Genomic DNA, 22,962 nt, shown 5'->3' on the forward strand with positions numbered 1-22,962 from the left:
TAGTAATAATAATAATACAAAGAACTCTAACAGTTATGGACTTTACCTCCAGGAATTTATCCATACGTTTTTTTAAACACAGCTACATTAACTGCTTTTGCATTAATCATCTTCAGGTATTGGAGTGCCTAGTTTTAGTTTATTCAGATGTTTGATATAAAAGCAGCAAGACAGTTTACACAATCACCATAAATAAAAATATAAAAATACCACAAAACAAACAGACCAGCAATAAGAACCATTTTGATCAACCAAAACCCACCTCTGGACTGAGCTCCACCCTCAAGCACACGATCATTCCCCAGTCAACGCTTATGTAAAAAAAGAGTTTTTCACTCCAATCTTGAATTTAATCCTGGATATCTTTGCCTGAAGAAAAGCAGGCAGTGTGTTCCGTAAAACAAAAACCAGGTGTATGAGAGCTAATTCTTGCATAACTTCTCAGCAAATAACATCAGGAGAAGGAATAATCAACAGATGAAAGAAGCAAATATCCTGGTTGATAGGGAACAAGAAAACTGTAAAGTCACAAAGTAGTACTTGATTGTAGGTAATAAGTAGGGTTGTACCGAATATTTGGATTCAGTTCAACCCCGAATAGTGCCCCGAATACATTATTCTTATTCGTCTGAATAGTGATTTAAATTGAATTTGTTCATTTGTGAAATTTATATCCCACGTTATCCCAAACATGTTTGAGTTCATTGTGGCTTACAGTAAACAAAAGGTATATTTCAGGAAATAATGCGTAATAAAATAGTAGTCTAGTTGAAGAACTCAATTATACAATAATTATAGGTGTACATGAAATCTTTAGAGATTCAACATTTGAAAAACATTGAGACGATCAGGATATATAACTATTGTATAGTACATTCTCCGAGGACAAGCAGGCTGCTTGTTCTCACTGATGGGTGACGTCCACGGCAGCCCCTCCAATCGGAAACTTCACTAGCAAAGTCCTTTGCTAGCCCTCGCGCGCCCGCGCGCACCGCGCATGCGCGGCCGTCTTCCCGCCCGAAACCGGCTCGAGCCGGCCAGTCTTCTTTTGTCCGCACTCGGTACGGTCGTTTTTTCGCCGTGTCGAGCCCCGGAAAGTCGACCTCGCGCGTCCAAATTGTTTTTTTGAGCGTGTTTTTTCTTCGGAAAAGCTTACTAAAGTCGGGAAGTGCTCCGGAAACCCTCCACCGGGTTTCGTGTCAATCCTCCCCGTATTTCCAGCTTTTTGCCCCGATAAGTTTTCTTTCGTCGTCGGGGTAGGCCTCTTTTCGGCCTCGGTCGAGATTTTTCTCCCTCTAAAGTTTTGGTGCTCTTTTTCCGTCATTTCGGATTTTGATTTCGCCGGCGTGATTTTTCCGCCCATGACATCGAAGCCTTCCAGCGGCTTCAAGAAGTGCACCCAGTGCGCCCGGGTTATCTCGCTCACTGATCGACACTCGTCGTGTCTTCAGTGTCTGGGGGCCGAGCACCGCCCTCAGAACTGCAGTCTGTGTTCCCTGCTTCAAAGGCGGACTCAGGTAGCGAGACTAGCCCAGTGGAACGTTTTGTTCTCGGGCTCTTCGTCGGCATCGGCACCGGGATCTTCGAGTGCATCGACGTCGTCAGCGTCCAGACCATCTTCCTCGGCCGCCCCTGCATCGAGTGCATCGAGGCATCGGGCCTCTGCATCGGCGCCGAGACATCGGATAGCTGCATCGACGTCGGTGGTACCAGGACCTCGTCTGCTGATGTCGTCGGACGGTGGTGCATCGAGTGGAGTGCAGGTGAGGGCTGTCCATTCCCCTGCTGGTGGCGGTGAGCCCTCGGGTGGGTCTCCTCCTACCCTGAGGGCTCCTGCGGTACAGCCCCCCCGAGATCGACCCTCTTCGGTCTCGGCCCCGAGGAAGCGACGGGTGGATTCGACGTCCTCCTCGTCGGTGCCGGGGAGCTCCGGTGACATGCTTCGGAAGAAGTCGAAGAAGCATCGACACCGGTCCCCTCCCCGCGTCGGCACCGAGAGCTCTGGGTCGCCGAGGGAGTCGGCACCCAGCAGGCATCGGCACCGAGAGGACCGCTCACCCTCTGTTCAGGAGGTGTCGATGCGCTCCACTCTGGACAGCCCGGAACAGCCTCCACGCCCGGAACAGGTTCTGACGTCAACGCCTGCATCGACCTCACTGCCTTTCTCTTCAGCCGCTCTGAACGAGAGCCTCCGGGCCGTTCTCCCAGAGATTCTGGGAGAGCTGTTGCGCCCTACCCCTCCGGTACCGGCGGTGCTTGCGCCTCCGGTACCGTCGAGCGTGGCGCCGGCTGGCCCATCGCCCGGGGTGAGGTCCCCGACGTCGGTACCGCGTGCGGTGCCGACTGCGGCCACCTCCCAGGAAGGCTCCCCGACTACGTCGGCGGAGGGAGCTTCGCCGATGCGGGCGAGGGAGTCTACCTCTCGACGCCCCCATCGTGGACGTGGCTCCACGGAGTCGAGCCGGGCGCGGTTGCAGACGCAGGTTCGTGAACTTGTGTCTGACACCGAGGGTGAGGCCTCGTGGGAAGAGGAAGAAGATCCCAGATTTTTCTCTGACGAGGAGTCTGAGGGTCTTCCTTCTGATCCCACTCCCTCTCCTGAAAGACAGCTTTCTCCTCCCGAGAGTCTGTCTTTCGCTTCCTTTGTCCGGGAGATGTCTACGGCCATCCCCTTCCCGGTGGTTGTGGAGGACGAGCCCAGGGCTGAAATGTTTGAGCTCCTGGACTATCCTTCTCCACCTAAGGAAGCGTCCACTGTTCCCTTGCACCATGTCCTCAAAAAGACATTGCTTGCGAACTGGACAAAACCTCTAACTAATCCCCACATCCCCAAGAAGATCGAGTCCCAGTACCGGATCCATGGGGACCCGGAGCTAATGCGCACCCAGTTGCCTCACGACTCTGGAGTTGTGGATCTGGCCCTAAAGAAGGCTAAGAGTTCTAGGGAACATGCTTCGGCGCCCCCGGGCAAGGACGCTAGAACCTTAGACTCCTTTGGGAGGAAGGCCTACCATTCCTCTATGCTCGTGTCCAAGATCCAGTCTTACCAGCTCTACACGAGCATACACATGCGGAACAATGTGCGGCAGTTGGCGGGCTTGGTTGATGCTCTTCCCCCTGAGCAAGCCAAGCCTTTTCAGGAGGTGGTCAGGCAGCTGAAGACGTGCAGAAAATTCCTGGCCAGAGGAGTTTATGACACTTTTGATGTTGCGTCCAGGGCCGCTGCTCAAGGTGTGGTGATGCGCAGGCTCTCATGGCTGCGTGCCGCCGACCTGGAGAATAGACTCCAGCAGCGGATTGCGGACTCGCCTTGCCGTGCGGACAACATTTTTGGTGAAAAAGTCGAACAGGTGGTAGAGTCTCTCCACCAGCGGGACACCGCATTCGACAAATTCGCCCGCCGGCAGCCTTCAGCTTCTACCTCTACAGGTAGACGATTTTTCGGGGGAAGGAAGACTGGTCCCTACTCTTCTGGCAAGCGTAGGTACAATCCTCCTTCCCGACAGCCTGCGGCCCAGGCTAAGCCCCAGCGCGCTCGCTCTCGTCAGCAGCGTGCGACTCAGCAAGGCCCCGCGGCTCCCCAGCAAAAGCAAGGGGCGAGCTTTTGACTGGCTCCAGCAGAGCATAGCCGACATCCAAGTGTCCGTGCCGGGCGACCTGCCAGTCGGAGGGAGGTTGAAAGCTTTTCACCAAAGGTGGCCTCTCATAACCTCCGATCAGTGGGTTCTGCAAATAGTCCGGCAGGGGTACACCCTCAATTTGACCTCAAAACCTCCAAATTGTCCACCGGGGGCTCAGTCTTACAGCTTCCAGCACAAGAAGGTACTTGCAGAGGAACTCTCCGCCCTTCTCAGCGCCAATGCGGTCGAGCCCGTGCCATCCGGGCAAGAAGGGCTGGGATTCTATTCCAGGTACTTCCTTGTGGAAAAGAAAACAGGGGGGATGCGTCCCATCCTAGACCTAAGGGCCCTGAACAAATATCTCGTAAAAGAAAAGTTCAGGATGCTTTCCCTGGGCACCCTTCTCCCCATGATTCAGCAAAACGATTGGCTATGCTCTCTGGACTTGAAGGATGCCTACACTCACATCCCGATACTGCCAGCTCACAGACAGTATCTGCGATTTCAGCTGGGCACACGCCACTTCCAGTACTGTGTGCTACCCTTTGGGCTCGCCTCTGCGCCCAGGGTGTTCACAAAGTGCCTAGCTGTGGTAGCAGCGGCACTTCGCAGGCTGGGGGTGCACGTGTTCCCATATCTCGACGATTGGCTGGTGAAGAACACATCCGAGGCAGGAGCCCTGCAGTCCATGCAGATGACTATTCGCCTACTGGAGCTACTGGGGTTTGTGATAAATTACCCAAAGTCCCATCTTCTCCCAGTGCAGAGACTCGAATTTATAGGAGCTCTGCTGGATTCTCGGACGGCTCGCGCCTATCTCCCAGAGACGAGAGCCAACAACTTGTTGTCCCTCGTCTCGCGGGTGCGAGCGTCCCAGCAGATCACAGCTCGGCAGATGTTGAGATTGCTGGGCCACATGGCCTCCACAGTTCATGTGACTCCCATGGCCCGCCTTCACATGAGATCTGCTCAATGGACCCTAGCCTCCCAGTGGTATCAGGCCGCTGGGGGTCTAGAGGACGTGATCCACCTGTCCACGAGTTTTCTCGAATCCCTGTATTGGTGGACCATTCGCTCCAATTTGACTCTGGGACGTCCCTTCCAAATTCTTCAGCCACGGAAGGTGCTGACGACGGATGCGTCCCTCCTGGGATGGGGAGCTCATGTCGATGGGCTTCACACCCAAGGAAGCTGGTCCCTCCAGGAACGCGATCTGCAGATCAATCTTCTGGAGTTACGAGCGATCTGGAACGCTCTGAAGGCTTTCAGAGATCGGCTGTCCCACCAAATTATCCAAATTCAGACAGACAACCAGGTTGCCATGTACTATGTCAACAAGCAGGGGGCACCGGATCTCGCCCCCTGTGTCAGGAAGCCGTCAGCATGTGGCTCTGGGCTCGCCGTCACGGCATGGTGCTCCAAGCCACATATCTGGCAGGCGTAAACAACAGTCTGGCCGACAGGTTGAGCAGGATTATGCAACCTCACGAGTGGTCGCTCAATTCCCGTGTGGTACGACAGATCTTCCAGGCGTGGGGCACCCCCCTGGTGGATCTCTTCGCATCTCGAGTGAACCACAAAGTCCCTCAGTTCTGTTCCAGGCTTCAGGCCCACGGCAGACTGGCATCGGATGCCTTCCTCCTGGATTGGGGGGAGGGCCTGCTGTATGCTTATCCTCCCATTCCTCTGGTGGGGAAGACTTTGTTGAAACTCAAGCAGGACCGAGGCACCATGATTCTGATTGCTCCTTTTTGGCCGCGTCAGATCTGGTTCCCTCTTCTTCTGGAGTTATCCTCCGAAGAACCGTGGAGATTGGAGTGTTTTCCGACCCTCATCACGCAGGACGAAGGGGCTCTTCTGCATCCCAACCTCCAGTCTCTGGCTCTCACGGCCTGGATGTTGAGGGCGTAGACTTTGCCTCTTTGGGTCTGTCAGAGGGTGTCTCCCGCATCTTGCTTGCTTCCAGGAAAGACTCCACTAAGAGAAGTTACTTCTTTCATTGGAGGAGGTTTGCCGTCTGGTGTGACAGCAAGGCCCTAGATCCTCGCTCCTGTCCTACACAGACCCTGCTTGAATACCTTCTGCACTTGTCTGAGTCTGGTCTTAAGACCAACTCCGTAAGGGTTCACCTTAGTGCAATCAGTGCATACCATTACCAAGTGGAAGGTAAGCCGATCTCAGGACAGCCTTTAGTTGTTCGCTTCATGAGAGGTTTGCTTTTGTCAAAGCCTCCTACAGTGTCATGGGATCTCAATGTCGTTCTCACCCAGCTGATGAAACCTCCTTTTGAGCCACTGAATTCCTGCCATCCGAAGTACTTGACCTGGAAGGTCATTTTCTTGGTGGCAGTTACTTCGGCTCGTAGAGTCAGTGAGCTTCAGGCCCTGGTAGCCCAGGCCCCTTACACCAAATTTCATCACAACAGAGTAGTCCTCCGCACTCACCCTAAGTTTCTGCCAAAGGTTGTGTCGGAGTTCCATCTGAACCAGTCAATTGTCTTGCCAACATTCTTTCCCCGTCCTCATTCCTGCCCTGCTGAACGTCAGCTGCACACATTGGACTGCAAGAGAGCATTGGCCTTCTATTTGGAGCGGACACAGCCCCACAGACAGTCCGCCCAATTGTTTGTTTCTTTTGATCCCAATAGGAGGGGAGTGGCTGTAGGGAAACGCACCATATCCAATTGGCTAGCAGATTGCATTTCCTTCACTTACGCCCAGGCGGGGCTGGCTCTTGAGGGTCATGTCACGGCTCATAATGTTCGAGCCATGGCTGCGTCGGTAGCCCACTTGAAGTCAGCCTCCATTGAAGAAATTTGCAAAGCTGCGACGTGGTCATCTGTCCACACATTCACATCTCATTACTGCCTGCAGCAGGACACCCGACGCGACAGTCGGTTCGGGCAGTCAGTTCTTCAGAACCTGTTTGGGCTTTAGGATCCAACTCCACCCCCCGAGGGCCCTGTTTGTTCTGTTCCAGGCTACACTCTCAGTTAGTTGGTAAATTTTTTAGGTCAATCTCAGTTATGTCCTCGCCGTTGCGAGGCCCAATTGACCATGGTTGTTGTTTTGAGTGAGCCTGGGGGCTAGGGATACCCCATCAGTGAGAACAAGCAGCCTGCTTGTCCTCGGAGAAAGCGAATGCTACATACCTGTAGAAGGTATTCTCCGAGGACAGCAGGCTGATTGTTCTCACATACCCGCCCGCCTCCCCTTTGGAGTTGTGTCTTCCCTTGAAATGTATTGTCTTGCTACATACTGGACTGGCCGGCTAGAGCCGGTTTCGGGCGGGAAGACGGCCGCGCATGCGCGGTGCGCGCGGGCGCGCGAGGGCTAGCAAAGGACTTTGCTAGTGAAGTTTCCGATTGGAGGGGCTGCCGTGGACGTCACCCATCAGTGAGAACAATCAGCCTGCTGTCCTCGGAGAATACCTTCTACAGGTATGTAGCATTCTCTATTTAATAGCTTGAAAAGGGGTTGTTCTTTGTGAGGAACTGCTTGAAGAGGAAAGATTTTAAGATTTTGCGGAATCTGGTGTACTCCTTTGTTGTTCTTATTTTGGGTGGTAAGGAGTTCCACCATTTGGTCGCTAGGAATAAGAAATATGCAGAGTGAATTGTTTAGTAAATCACCTTTATACATTTAGGGAAATGAAGTCTAAGACAGTATTTCACTTTATATTTGGCATTACTTAGGGGTAGATTTATTAATGGTTGCATATGGTCTGGGGCTGTACCGAATATGAATAATCCAGGGCTGTACTGTGCTAAATCCTACTGAAATAAACACTTGATCTCTGGCCTAATGGCCTAGTGGCCTAATGGTTAGTGCAGTGGGCTTTGATCCTGGCAACCTGGGTTTGATTCCCACTGCTGCTCCTTGTGACCTTGGGCAAGTCACTTAACTCTCCATTACCCCAGGTACCAAAACATAGATTGTGAACCCTCTAGGGACAGAGAAAGTACCTGAATATAATGTGTACAGTGCTGTGTTCTAGTAGCGCTATAGAAATGATTAGTGGTAGTAGTAGTATTTGTTATGTTGAAGATCAATTATTTGTATTCAGCTGAATAGTAAAATATGCTTAAATTGAATCCTGGGAGCTAATATGGAGCTGCTAGCAGGAGAGATACGTGATCGTACCTCTGAGCATTCATCAGAAGTCTTACAGCTGTTTTTTGTAATAACTGCAGGCGTTGAAGTAGAGTAAGTTTCAAATCACTGTAAAGAGAATTACAGTAATCAATACAGTTTAATAAAACAGCAAAAAGGAGAACACGAAGATCCTGAAAGGCAAGGTACAGCTAAGGTACAGCTTGACAGAACAAATTTGATGTATCATATAATGAGGACTTTATCACAGCTGCAGCCTGATCCTCAAAAGTGAAATGAGAGTAGATACAGACACCAAATATCGTCTGTTTTATCTTCTTTGTCTTGTCTCTCCTCTAGGGTGTTCAGATCCCTTTCACAGGGCAACTGAACTGCCAGCGCTCGCTAAAAACGCTAGTGCGCCTTTGTAAAAGGTCCACCTATTTTTTGTGTTCTCTTTTCTGCTGTCCCATCTGTCATTTTTGCATTCCTGATTTTTCCTCCTTTCTCTCTGCTCTTTGTGGGTTGTTCTCTGTACTTCTTCTTCTACTGCTTGCCTTTCCTTGTTTTGTTTTCACTCTGTCTTTTCTCTCCTTCACTTTCCTTGCTTCTTTCCTCTTTTTCTCCCAATCCTTCCACCTCCATAACTCTGTGTTTGTGTCTTCTTTTTTTACAGTGCTTGACCCTCCCTCCATTGCCCCTGGTACAAAATAAGTACCTGAATATATGTAAACCGCTTTGAATGTAGTTGCAAAAATCTCAGAAAGGCAGTATATCAAGTCCCATTTCCCTTTCCTTTCCCTTTCCTCTTTTCCCCCCTTCTCTCTAGCTGGTCTTTCCTTTTCTGCTCTTGCTGTTCCTGTTCTGTATTCTTTTGTGCTTTTTCTCTCTTCCTATTTCCTTTTATGTTTTCTTTTCTTTCCTTCCCCACTGCTACTCCTTTGTTTGTCAACCTCGTCTGCTTTTCCCCTTTTACCCTCCCCAGTCCTTTCCTTTGGATATTTTTTTCCTTCTCTGCTATTCCTTTTGCCTGCCTTACACCATCCCTGTAATGCTTGTCTACTAGAGATGGGTCACTCATGTGTGACGCTAGGTTATACGCTGCTTACCCAGCAAATGAAAACTAATCTCAGGGCTCCAGAGAGAAATCTCTACGCCTGGCTTCTACCATCTTGGATAAGTCTCTTAACCCCTGTGTAATTTATAAGCTTTGGAGAAAGGAGACGGAATTCTTAAATTAGTTCTCTGCACAGTGCTGTCTATTTGGATAGCACTGTGTGAATACTACAGTTGTGTACAAAAGTTAAGTGACCCCTAGTCAGACTGAATGTTTTAATAAACCCCTGAGTGAACGGAAACTGACACAATCTCTGTTTATCTGTTTATTTATTTATAGACTGTATTTATCCAAGGTGGGTGGTATAAAGTTAAACATGACATCTGCAGTGCTTACTGTTTATTTGCTGTGAATATGGGATATGCAAAGGTTTAGAGTACTACCTTTTTTTAAATTAAAGTTGTTAATAAGGCCATTAATACAAGGGATACAAGCACAGCAAATAAATAAAATAAAAATGTTGATTGACTCATTAGGCCTTCAATAATCAGGTGAAGGTGATCCCATAGTAGAGCAAATACTTTGAGCTTTTTAAGCTTTTCGCTTGTGATTGCTGGATTTCTCTTCCTTCATCAACTGTGAGATCCTCTAAGCTCAACACGCAGAAACCTATGTGAGACCTTAGCAAGGGGTATGCAACAGAGCTTCCGCTCCTCCCTTCCATTGCCACCCCCACCCCCACCGCTGCTTCTGCTTCTCTTTCTCCAGATCAGCAGCAGCAAAACAACCCATAGCAGTCTCGGGGCTGCAGTCTCCATACATGTGCTGTTGAATCTGCTGGACCCCCACTCTCTCCGATATCAGCTTCCTGTTCAAGGGCAGGGGACTGGCAGAGACAACCATGGAAGCATGGAGACTGCAGTCCTGCTTCAGGTTGCTCTGCTGGATGGAAGGAGATAGAGAAAGAAAGAAAGAAAGAAAGAGGGGAGATACTAGGTGGAAGGGTGAGGAGAGGATAGAATTAATGAAAGACTAGGGAATAAGAGGAAGGAGAATAGGAGAGCGGGGGTGAGGGAGAGAGATGGAAAGCTGTAGGTAGACATAGTAAAAAGAGGGAACTTGAAGACCGAATAGTAAGAATGAATTAAATCTGTACAAAGAAGTAGAAAAAGGTGGGACTTGATATACCGCCTTTCTGTGGGTTTTTTTTTCTACTTTCAAAGTGGTTTACATAGTATATACAGGTACGTATTTGTACCTGGGACAATGGAGGGTCAGGTGACTTCCCCAGAGTCACAAGGAGCTGCAGTGGGAATTGAACCTGGTTCCCCAGGATCAAAGTCCACTGCACTAACTACTAGGCTACTCCTTCACTCCACTTCAAAAACTAATTGAAGAAAGGAAAAGGTGGAGGAGAGAGAACTGACGAGATAAGAGACGATGGAGAAAAGCAGATACCCGATGTCGAACACAATTAGAAAAATAAAATAACCAGACCAGAAAGGAAGAAAAAATAATTTTATTTTCTATTTCATGATTAGAATGTCAGTTTTTGGAGTATCCATTTTAGATCCGAGCTCAAGGGTACTTGGTTGAAATTTATTCGACTTAGGGCAGGGATGTAGCCGCAGGTGGGCTTGGGCCCACCCAGTTTGGCCTCTGGCTCACCCAGCAGTGGTGAACCCTTGCAAACGCCAGCATTAGGGAGCAAGCTAGGCTCCCACAGCCGTTTTGCATCTCTCTCTGCGTCTGTTCAAAGGGTCGCCGGCAGTGTGTAAGAATTACTTCTGGCTGACCCGGAAGCCTTCCCTCTGCCACATCCCCTCCAATTCTGATGCAATTTTCTGTTTACAGCCTGGGAGGAACGCGGCAGAGGCGGCAGCAGCAGCAATTTTTACATTCTGCTGGCGATCCTTTAAAAGATGCTGCACGGGGGGTGGGTGGGTAGGAGAGAGGATTAATTGTTGGACATGAGGAGGGGAGAGAGGGAGACTTGTTGGATGTAAAGTAGGATGGGGAGGGAAGGAGAGGTGCTGCACAGGAGGGGTGAAGGACAAGAGAGGAAATGCTGGTCTTAGGATGGGTGGGAGAGAGGGAGAGATGCTGCACAGGGGAGAGAAGGATGAGAGAGGAATAATGGACATGGTGGAGGGAAGGGAGAGATGCTGCAGGGGGGTAGAGTTGTTAGACTTGGGATGCAAGGGAGAGAGAAAGAGATGGTGGGCAGTGGGAGAGAGGGAAGAGGAAAAAGAAAGGAAATAAATGTTGGACATGAGGGTGGAGGAGAGGGAAGGAGAGATGCTGCACAGGAAGGGGAAGAAGGAGCGAGATGTTGGATTCAGGGTCAGAAGGGAGTGAGGGAGAAATGCTGGACCACAGGGGAGGGGCAAGAGGAGAGAAGGGACAAGAAGATGCTGGGAGATGGTGGAGGGTGGGAAGAGGAGAAAGAGGGAGCAGACACTGGGCTTGACGGGTGGAGGGAGGGAGACACTGGGAATGGTGGAACCATGTGAGAGAGGCCAAGGGGGGGCTGCTATGAAATGAACGAGAGGAGGATAGTGATTTACAGGGGGTAGAAATATGGTAATAGGGAGTAGATTGAAGGTGGAAGGGAATGGAAGGCTGCGGAAGGAGTGAGATGGGGAATTGAAGAGCTAGTGGGTGAAAGAAGGAAATGGAAATCTGGTAGATATCTGAAAAGAAAAAAGATGGAAAGGGGTTAGAAAGAAGGTGACATTTTGAGTGGACAGAGAGCAGAAAAGAAAAAAAAATAGAGAGGGAAGAGCTAAAATGGAAAGATCAATATGTCATAGGCAAGTGTAGTGAGGGAATGGAACAAGAGAGTAGAAAAGACAATAGGGCAACAGCTGGAACCAACATGATGGAAAAATAAAGTGACCAGACAACAAAGGTAGAAAAGGCATTTTATTTTTGAATTTATTAACTGAAATATGTTAGCTTGAGAAATGTGCATGGCAGATGTCATTTTATTATGTTTGGTAGAAAAGGAAATTCATTTTTGTTTTTATTTCTCCACATGCCGAGGTTTAATTTTTGTCTACATATTTTTATTTCTAATTTGTGATCTCTTGTTCCTTATTTGGTTGAGGGTCTGTCGGTGTGATTGTAAGGAGAGGTGGGGGGGGGGGGGGGGAGGTCGTCTTTATTTTCTGCTCTGGGCCCTAACATATCTACCACCAGCCCCCGACCCTTGCTATAGTTGGTGGAGATCCCCAAGCCCCATCAGCCGTGGACCTCTGAAGGCAGCCAAAACTCCCTTCTACTAAGCTGGGCAGACAGCGGCAACATCCTTGAGCCACCGAAAACTAAGCATGCATGGGGTGCCGGCATCAGTGGCTGAAGGAGCTGCTGCTATTGCTGCCTGCCAAGCTTAGTAAAAGGGAGTTCGGAGGAAGTCTTCAGCTGACAGAGCTTGGGTATCCTCATGAGCTAAAGTATTTATATTTTGAGTTTGGAGGTGCTGCAGGGAGGGGGGAGGAAGGGGGTAGGGGCAGAGAGAAAGTTTTGTGTCCACCCACTTTGGGCTGAGGCCCACCCAAAATTGGCTATCTGGCTGTGCCACTGACTTAGGGAGTATTTGACTTGAAATTGAGAAACACTGCTCTAAGCAGCTGTCTGAGTCATGCTTACAAAGGAAGGCAAAGCTGTATAAAACACTAAACCATATTAGTTAGCAATTTCAACTGTCAGAAACATGTTAAGAAGTAGAAGTGACTCTGGGCAAGTCACTTCCTCCATTGCCCCAGGTACAAATAAGTACCTGTATACAATATGTAAGCCGCATTGAGCCTGCCATGAGTGGGAAAGCGCGGGGTACAAATGTAACAAATAAAAAAAAAAAAAAAAAAGTTATGTAGAACTGTTGAAATCGAGGAAAGATTTGGAAAACCAAGAAAAATGGCTTATAGAAGTGTGTGAAAATTGATCAGATTTGCAAGCCAGAACTCTTAGATCACTGCAGATGTTTAGCTAGCACAACAGTGATCTGCATGGGAAAGTTGTTAGAAGGAAATATTTTTCTACAACTTCATCACAGATGTCATCATCTAAAGAATACAGAAGAAAATCTTGATTATCCTGAGACTTTCTGGTAAAACATACTTTGGCCTGATACATTAGGAGGAAGGGGGATGAAGCTTTGAAATGAAGAACACTTTGGCAACTGTTAAGCATGAGGGTGGATTCACTATACTTTGGGTCGTGTGGCAGTCAGTGGCACATGAATCTTGTGTAGGTTGAGGGAAGATCATATTCGGTGAAGCTGAAATGAAGTTAGATATTTGATCAGGGGTTGGCCCTTAATTCTCTCAAGGTGCAGGTGGTGACTGTTCCAGGTTTTGGAGGTAAAGTAAAAGGACATTGGTGGTGACTCATGCAGATGTCCTTATTCTGAGGTGCCCAGCTCATTCAGCCACCATTGTGCTTGGTGGTGACACAGTGGAGTCTTCATCTGGTCTTAAAGGTGCTGGCTTAATAGCCTCTTTGAGCTGCTGTAGCAGGCATTCATTGAGGATCTCTCCTTAAAGATGGTTTTTCTAGTGGCTGTTTGTTCAGCCAGGCAAGTTTCGAAGTTACAGGCTCTACTGTTTGGGGATCCCCCATCTGTCTCTTTCACCAGACTTGGTTTCTTCTCATATGGTGCTGCCTTTTCCTAAAATGGGCTTAACATTTCAGTTGAATCAGTCTTCTGACATTTTTCGAGAACAGCAAAGGAGGGTTCAGTGTAGGTACTTCACAAACTGGCTATTCATAGGGCTGTTTTTTTTTTTTTTTTCAGCAGACTCGGTTTCCACTGGTATTGTTCCTTCCTTTTTGTCTCAGGTGGTCTCGCTATTTCACTTGAATCAGTCTGTCTTCCAGTATTTTTGCACAAGAGCTAATGAGGGTTCAGCACAAGTGCTTCACACACTGGACACTCATAGGATCCGAATCTGGTACTTGGAGGTTACCAGTACTTTCTGGAAGTCGGATCAGCTATTTGTTATGTTCAGTAGCCCTCATGAGAGGAAAGCAGTGCCACTCTTCTTTGGCAAACTGGGTTAATGCAAGTATTGTGTTGGCATATATCCTGAACTGCAGGGCTGTGCTGGAAGGCCTCTGAGCATACATTCAGCAAGAACACAGGTGACTTCTTTGATGGGTGCCAGGGCAGTGGTCCAGGAAGACATCTGTAGGGCAGCCGTGTGGTCCACATTACATTCCTTTGATAGGCACTATAAAATTGATGTCCGGGCCAGAAATGACAGGGCAGTTATTGGAGGGAGCCTCGTCTTTTTCCCTCCTTGAGGGATAAAGCTTAATTACATTTCACTGATCTGGACTGGTCTAGCAGGCCGAGAAGGAAGGGGAAATTTGCTCTTGCTCTGAAGAAAAGCAGGTCTTCATATTCTCACAGGTGGGTGACGTCATCCAGTGGAGCCCGATGCGGATGCTGACCAGCAGTATTAACAGAGAACTTTCAGTGTTCCACCATGCTTGCACCGGTGCCTTCCTGCCCAGCGAGCGAGCGTGGGTCTCTTAGTCTTTGTTTTTCTGTGGAGATGTCTTCATGTTCTCAAGTGCGTATTTTTTCTCTTGTGCCTTCCCATGCGGGTTTTCAGTACTCTCTGATCTTTTTTTCCTTTAATTTACCCTTTCTTCAATTACCCTTTTAACTTCTTTTAGTTTTCCAGCCCTTAAGGTTTTTTTTAATTTTTACATGCTTCTAGGCCCTTTTAGGCTGGAGCCCTAACCTTGATTTGATACTGCCCCTTTTTCTGGGTCACTAGACCAGTCCAGTGCCCTCTCAAAAAGACTGCAGCTTAGGAGGAACCTTTATTGATGTCAGCTTTGCTTTCCCTTTTGGGGGGGGTTCCTTATATTGGTGCATATGTTCCTTTTCTGTAACCTTTGGCTTTGGCTTACTGACTAGTTCCAGGCATCACACTCCTTATATTAGCGATGTTTCTGGAATGTTCAGCTTCTCTGCCTCCATCGGTTGGTAGGTTGGCATAGCTCGCTGGTCTGGACTGGTGTAGCAGGACTGAAAAAAAAAAAAAAAAAAAAAAGGAAATTAGCAGGTAAGAATAGATTTCACCTTGCTAGTAGACCAGTCCTGAAACTGTTTGCTTGCCCTGTCTCGCTGTTGATCTCTGATTGGGATGTGGAAATAATTTGCCTGCCTTTATCAGTGGCCTTGTAAAAACAAAATGTACTTCTGTCCTCCTCCTCCAGGATACCGCTATGGCAGTGACATTATTCCTTTCTCCAAAGTGGATCAGGAGCAAATGAAGTACAAGCATGATGGCAAGTGCTTTTCCGTCCTGGGATTCACAAATTCTTCTCAGGTAGGGCAATCTTAGCAGATGCTCCCATGGCCAGAGACCTTTCCAAGACATTGATTTCTTTAAGATGAAATAAATGTATACCCTCCTGCTGTTTATAAGCATTCCCTTACAGAGACTGGAAAGAGCTTGGTTTGTATTAGGTTCTGTAGGGGGTAGCAGAAAGTGGTTAGGAAGCAGTGGGGGGAAGGTCTAACTCTTCATTCAGAAACATTAGCGTCCCTTTACACTGACTTGGAACTGCTTGGTTTTGGGTACGTACTTGTCAGCACCTTAGGCAAGTTAAGAATATTACTGACTCAGTAAACTGGTTGTGTGTTAGAGATCCTGGCAGATTTTCTCATGGCTTTATTTTAAAATCCTCCCAGTGAGATCTCTGAAATCCATTTCAAAGTGTTTTCAGATTTTTGCTGTTGTGTTTTAATGTGAGGGGTATTCATAGAGCAGAATGAGCTGGTAACATTAGCCCAACGGGGACCATGTTTGTGAATGGCATCCTAATGGCTCAAGAACCCACTGTGCTGAATAATTACAGTGAGTAATCAAGCAAGGGCGCTGTGGGATGGAAGGGGAGCAGAACAAAGCAGTCTGATTTAAAGACGGATATGCTTGCCTGGAATGTGAATCACTTGCATTTGCTACCCCTTCCTCCCCCCCACCTAGAAAACAACAGGATAGGCCAGCTTGCATTGGAGAGTGTCGGGAGATCTAGAATCAAGGACTGAGCTTGGTGCTCGTCCTGTAGGGGGTCTTCAGTGGTGCAATGCTGGTCCTTCCATGTGTGCAATGGAATAGTGTCTCTTTGAACTCCTCCTTGTTTTCACAGAGCACGAAATAAGAGAGGATATGAGAGGGCAGGTGCAAGTTCATTGTTTTACATGCAGTGAACCAACCTGACGTGGTCTGTTTTTGACAATGAGCTCTTTCCATCAGAAGTGTACATTTTTCTATCAGCTTTTTGATAGATTGTTCATTGTTAATTCCTTTTTATGCTTTATCCATTACTTATCATTTTTCTAGATCCAAAGGAGTCATTTTATGGGAAAGCAGATCCTGAAGATCTTTCCACCGAAGGACGATGAGGTCAGACTGTGGGACAGCATCATTCTTTATTATCTACCTGAAATTGTGGGATTGACTAGATGGTCCAGCATTAGTATGAGCTGGGTTCTTTTCTCAGATCTGCTTTGGGACTGACAGGAGCTGAGGACACTGTAGAGGTAGCTTTTGGAGAGAGGTCATTCTCTCGAACAACAGTGGCTGACTCGAGTATACTTTCTATGTTCTGAAAGGAACTATAGCCAGTGTTGCAGAGGTACAGGACTGTGCCAAGGCTAAAGGAAAGGAGTAAATGATGGAGAAAAAATTAGGTAACTAATAGATAAAGACTCACGTGGGGATGGATTCCGTTTGAGTTGGAAGCCCAAAGTTGGAGTTGGAAGATTCTAGGCCAAAAAAAATGAGACATCCTGATAAAACGCTTTTTACTCATAGATCTTATCAAAAAGTGTCTGTCCAGTCTTGCTCACCTGTGCATGTTTTATTGTTGACTTTTCTTGAATGGCCAAGCTTCTGTACAAGGCCCATCGTGAATGGTAAGGCTAGCAACACACAAACAGTGGAAAGAGCTATGTCTGGCAGCAGGGTGGAGTAAAGCTTTCTCCTAATGATATGCTTATGTTTATTAGATTCTTGATCTACCTCTTTTCTGTGGTACTGCCAAAGTGGTTTACATACTGGATACAAGTACTTTTTCTGTCCCAAGTAGGCTCACAATCTAAGTTTTTGATGACTGATCCCATGCAGGGTCTTGTGCAGCCAAACCCCTGACAGTGGTAGTGGTAAGTGGAACCACTCTGCTGAGGAGAATAGGGTCTTCCAGTGCCCAGTTAGTTGTTCTCCAGCCCTGGGTTGACTGGGATTACAATGGAAGAATCCTCACTGGTTTCATTTCTTAACTAATTGTGTTTATTGTGTCTGGAAAAATGGTTCACTTTCTTAGTTTTGGTCTCCAGGTTGTGGTGTTCCCCAAGGGTCTCCATTGTCTGCTTCTTTTTAATCTTTTTTTTTTTTTTTTTTGCCTACTTTAGTTTCTACTAAACTGAATGAAGAGAAGCATTTATTCTCTTATGCAGATGATATACTGATGTTGACTCATGTTTTTGATAATCTGGGTGATACTTTCAATAAATTATCTTCTTGTATGGATAAGGATAGGATCCAGAGTTGGGCTCTAACTAATATTTTGAAGTTGAATTCTAATAGGACCAAAGTCCTTTGGTTTAAGGATCCTAAGATAAATGTACCCAAAGTTATTTTACTATCCTCTGGTAAATCTTTACCAGTGGAAGACAAATCAAGAGTTCTTGGAATTATCTTAGACTCATCATTGTCTTCTTTGGCAAAAATCATTTTGTAAACTGAGACAGTTGCGTCAGTTAATCAAAATAAGATTGAATTAATCTTTTGCCTTGCTTGTTCAGATGCTGATAGTCACAAAAACAAAGCATAAATATTGAGCCACTAGCTGTTCTTTAAAATCCTTGTAATGAATCAAAAACAACCTTATGATAAGTGGAAATACTAAGTCCAAAATCCTCCTATATAATAATTTGCTCTATGAACGTTCCATGAGGCTGCCTGCGACCGTGCCTTGCTTCTGATTGGCTGTGCAGTGCGGGCCCAGGCAGCTTCATCGAACGTTCATGGAAAAGAAAAAGGACAAAAACCTACCGAGACTGCTGCCCTCCCAAACCGCCCTCCCCAAATCGCCAATCCACCTACCCCCTCCTCCTCTTACCGGGGTCCCGGCGGCACCAGTGAAGGGCAAGCAGGTCACCGAGTCTGCTGCCTTCCCTTCTCTTCGCTGTCAGCTCTGACTGGTCCGGCCCTTGCGGAAACAGGAAATGTGGGCGGGACCAGAGTCAGAGCTGACAGAGAAGGGAAGGGAGCAGACTCGCGGAGCCTGCGCCCTCTTCACTGCTGCCGCTGGGACCCGGGGAAGGGGAGGGTAGCAGAGGGGGGTTGGCGATTTTGGAGGGGGGGCAACGTGCACATAGGAGGATGGGCGAAGCCAGTGTCGGGGATGGGAGGGGCACGGGTGGAGGCATCGCAAGGACGTGTGTGAGACTGAAAGAGGGGGGTCTGGAACTCTGGGAAGGAAGGAGGGAGGGGGGTCTGGAACTTGGAGGGGGAGGGGAGGGAGGGGGGTCTGGAACTCAGAGGGGGAAGGGAGGGAGGGAGAGGAGGGTCTGGAACTCGGAGGGGGAAGGGAGGGAGGGAGTCTGGAACGGAGGGAGGATGAGGGGGACTGGAACTCGGAGGGAGGGGGGATTGGGGGGGAGGATGGACAGAGGAAAGGAGAGTGACAGAGAGAGGGAGGGGGCCTGGAACTCAGAGGGAGAGGGGGAGGGGAGGAGTGGAATGCACCACCTGTTAAAAAAAAAAACCCCCACACACACACAATCAGGCCCATACAGAACACCTGGAAACTTATGGACAAAGTGGTGAGTTGCAGGGGAGTAGGAGAGGAGAGGGAGGATGGCATGGAAATCGGAGGGGAGGAAAGGGAGCCATGGGACTTGGAGAGGACAGAGGTTGGGGGGGGGGGGGGATAACCTTGCTAGCGCCCATTTCATTTCATTTCATACAGAAACGGGCCTTTTTTACTAGTACTTTTATATTAGTTCATCTGCCCAACATGTTTCAGCACCTAGTGCCTGCTTCAGGAGCAGAATTTCAAAATCTAATTTGGACAAACAGTCCACCTAGGCAGCTGCCTGTAGTCCTTATAAGGTTGCATTCATAGGGATCTTCAGCCCTTAATGTAGAGCTTAAAATAGGTCCTAAACACTAAATCATGTAAGAACCCTTTATTTGGGCCTATGTACTGGTTACTAAACAAACTTTAACTCATTCAGAATACTTCAATTTGATGGTCTCACCTTTTCTAGTAAAATTTACATTGGCTTCCTGTACGAGCTCAAATATTTTTTAAATCAGCTTGTCTGGCGTTTCAAATTTTTTATGGTCTTCTGAATTAGGTCTTCTTTTACAAAGCCATGTGACAAATGAAAGGAAGCCCATAGGAACTGAATAGGATTCCTCTCATTTGCTGCACAGGAATTGCTAGCGTGGCTTTGTAAAAAGAAGCTATTAGTGATTGATTTAGTGATGGCACCCTTATTTAGGCATTCTTCTCCACTTGCAAGACAGATTGCTGCTTCGTTCACCTACATCCAAAGAGAATAGATCCAAATTATCATTTCGTAAAAAGTTGAACATTTTTTGATTTTTGTTTTAGGTTATTTTTTGTGTATATTTTGTGTATTTTACTTATTAATTTACTTATTTTGTAATTTGTATTTCATTTATTAATCCTTTTAGTTTGTAACCCGCATTGGGCCCTGAACATAGAAAAATGTAGCTAGATAAAAACCATAAGTGGGATAAAGCGGTAAATAAGCACTGTATGTATTGGTATAACACCACTGGGTCCAAGCTCAACTGGCTGAAGCTCTCTCTTCTTTTGGCAGGCTGCGGCTGTGGCACTCTCTGCCCTTATTCAGGCATTGGATGAGACAGATATGGTGGCGATTGTGCGATACGCTTATGACAGGCGATCCAACCCCCAAATTGGTGCAGCGTTTCCTTGCATCAAGGACAAGTATGAGGTAATGGTGCCATAGGCTGTACTGGAACAGAATTACTGGCGACTGTACTGCTTAGATCAGTTCCATCACACCAGCAGTGGCTGGCATGTTATAGAGACATAGAGGAACAAAGAATTTTTATCATCCTCAGGAGATTTTAAAGAAAAGCAAGCCTGGATGCAAGTGTCAAGTTAGTTCCCCTTTCTTTTTAAAAACTTTTTTTTTAATTCACTTTCAAAATATAAGATAGTACAAAACCATAGCATCAGAAATCACATCATATCCAAAAAGATATTAAAAAAAGGAGAATAACTCTTATACATTAGAAAGAAAAGAACACAATGTTATTAGCCCACAATTATTGGGGGGGGGGAGAATAGGAAGAAATGGGAATAAATAAAAAAAAAGAAAATAATTTACAAGGAAACTAAAGATTGAGATTGAACCAGAGCCACAAATTTATATAGGAGTGTCCATACTCAAATTACTGAGGAGTTCTAGAGTCGTTTTCAGGCCTAAGAGGGACAACGCTGAGAGCTGCGAGGGCTCATAGAAAATGTATTGAACTCTCTGAAGTTAAAACACATTTATAAGGATATCGGAGAACAGAAGTAGTTCCCATGTGCAACACCTGAGATCTCAGCAAAAGGAATTGTTTTCTCTTTCTTTGAGTTACTCGAGAAACATCAGGAAACATACAAATCTTGCAGTTCATAAACAACACATCTCTGTTCCTAAAGAAAAGTTTCATATGCCATTCTCTATCTGAATCCAAGGCCAGCTGTACCGGCAGCGTAGCAGGAGTCACCACCTCTGCATTTGATCTCTCCAGGAAGTTTGTCAAATCCAAACTGTCTATAGATACCCCAGATAGTTGAGGGGAAGAACATACTTTCTTTTTAGCACTTGGAACATAGGGGGATGGAAGACACAGGAACCTTCAAAACATCAAGGAGGTATCTTTTAAGCAGAAATAGAAAAACGTTTGATCAGAAGCAGATTGGCACATCTGACCATGTTTTCCAATGACTCTACTTTGTTTCTTAAATTAATACTATCCTTCATGCATGTCTCACCTTGAGACCCCAAAGTCTGTGTTTTCTCTTCAGAAGTCTCTAATTTTCAGTTCCAGGTCAGAGACTCTTTTCTTCAATTCCAATGACTCAAAATGCACAGATTCTAATGTTAAGGAGAATTTCTGCATCTGGGAACTCAAATTCACCAGAAGAGTAGAAATAGCTTCCCATATAGTTTCTAACTAAAAACCTTAGTACGCTGCAAAGGGGGAACTTCTACTCCCATAGCTTGTACAGTACTTACAGACACTCCAGCATCCAACACCCGCAGATCACCGGCTGGCTCTCCAAAAGCTACCGTCTCAGCTTCTTTGGGCATGTTCCCCTGCAAGGGGAATAGAGCTTCCTGCAAGCTTCCAACAGGAGAATCCTCCACTCCTGCACTGTTCTGAGTTACTTCAACAAGAAATGCCGGCAGAGGCGGCTGAGCAGGGGCACACTTAGTTTTGGGAGACAGAGTGACATCTTTGAGGGGGGGCCAGCTGACTCCTCATCAAGGGGCTGCCCCCCAGCTGAAATGCTCTCCGAAGTAGAACCTCCGGATCCACGGACCACGAAGGAATCCATCCGGCCCTGGAGCTGTTGAAGGTAACCCTGGGTCTTAGCTCCCTTTTTCACTGTGAAGAGTTTAGAATCAACAGGTTCAACATCCCGCGGGTCATCTCAAGCTGCCATCTTGACTTGGGCTCCTCCCCAGGTTAGTGCCCCTTTCAACTTCTTGTATTGTCACTCAAAAGCAGTGTGAATGAATAAATGGTGAGTTCATAACAGGCAATCATTTTGGAAATGTGCTTTCCTGCTAGGTCTCACATTGTATAAACCAGAGAGGGGAAGTCTTTTTATTTACCAGTTCATTATTTTTTTGAAGTGTTTGTAGTTTTCCACAGAACAGCTGTCAAACCTGTTGGAAATGGCATTGTACTGTGCACATGCCAACTGGAGGTCCACACATCTGTCACTGTAACACATCTGCCAACGTGGTTGTCCTTGGTTGTATAAGGCATTGCTGTTCAGTCCTCTCCTGGAGGCACATCTTGTCTGTCAGCTTTTCAGGGTCACCACAATGAATATGCAGATTTGCATATATTGGCTCTTTGCTATATGCAGATGTATCTCATGCATATTCATAGTGGTAGTCCTGAAAACTCAGCTGGCTGGGAGATAGCTGAGAAGCACTGGTATAAGGAAAACCAGTTAGAGGATTTACAAAATGATGAGCTCATGCTAGGTAGTTAATATCCTCAGAGGTTGTGCTGCCTGGTGCAGAGGAGATTCTCCTAAATGGTAATGGCATCTTTTTTTTTTTTAAGCCTGCTTTGCTACAGGGAAACTGGCATTGTATAATTATTTTACCTTTTGAACCATTGATCCATTTTTTTTTCTAAATTCTTGCTGTAGACTAGAGCATCCACTGACCTCTGGCTTATGGTTCAGCGCCTAGAACATTTTTTTTTCTTTCTTGTAGGAAAGCAGGCCAGTACATTTGAAATCTCAGGGAGGTCAGAGCACACTGGGATTCTCAGTCATTTTAAAGCTCTCCTACCATTGGTTGACACCAGGCATTTTGAAAGCTGCCATGCTGTTGGTTAGTGCCTGTGCTCACCAGATGATTCCATTTGTTGCTAAGCTCACTATAAGGAAAACCCGTCAGTAATATTCAGTGACGTGTTTATTATTGTTCAGAAATTCATGCAAAAATGTTGTCGTAACCATGTGCAGCCTGCTATACCAAAAGATGGAAACTATGCACCATGCAATATTCACAGAGCTGCTTTCTTTTTGTCTTATTCCAGTGTCTGGTGTATGTACAGCTTCCCTTCATGGAAGATTTAAGGCAGTACCTGTTTTCATCCTTGAAAAACAATAAAAAAGTCATTCCTTCAGGTGAGCTGGCTGTTTCATACAATAGGCATGAGGGATTGTTTTTTTTTTTTTATTGTAAAATACCTCCCTCATTATGCTGTTCAGAAGTTGGTCCTTTTACACGGGAGATGGAGACTGGTAGCAGAGGCAGCAATGGCATGGGAGAAACCTTTCTTTCCCCTAGGGAAATGTTAGAGCTGGGCTAGACAAACAGAGGAAGCATGAATAACAACAAGAAAAATGTTTCCTCATTGACTAA

General features: G+C 46.8%; 1 protein-coding gene across 1 annotated transcript in view; it reads left to right on the top strand.

The window, feature by feature from the left end:
• Positions 1-22,962, top strand: part of XRCC5 (X-ray repair cross complementing 5) — a 177,494-nt gene that overhangs the window by 35,110 nt on the left and 119,422 nt on the right. The window contains exons 9-12 of the mRNA XM_030209911.1: positions 15,003-15,115; positions 16,133-16,195; positions 19,648-19,785; positions 22,634-22,724. Of these exons, the coding sequence (XP_030065771.1) occupies positions 15,003-15,115; positions 16,133-16,195; positions 19,648-19,785; positions 22,634-22,724 (405 nt within the window). The remainder of the gene's footprint in view (positions 1-15,002; positions 15,116-16,132; positions 16,196-19,647; positions 19,786-22,633; positions 22,725-22,962) is intronic.

The sequence above is a fragment of the Microcaecilia unicolor genome, chromosome 7, assembly GCF_901765095.1.
Source record: "Microcaecilia unicolor chromosome 7, aMicUni1.1, whole genome shotgun sequence".
Classification (NCBI taxonomy): domain Eukaryota; kingdom Metazoa; phylum Chordata; class Amphibia; order Gymnophiona; family Siphonopidae; genus Microcaecilia; species Microcaecilia unicolor.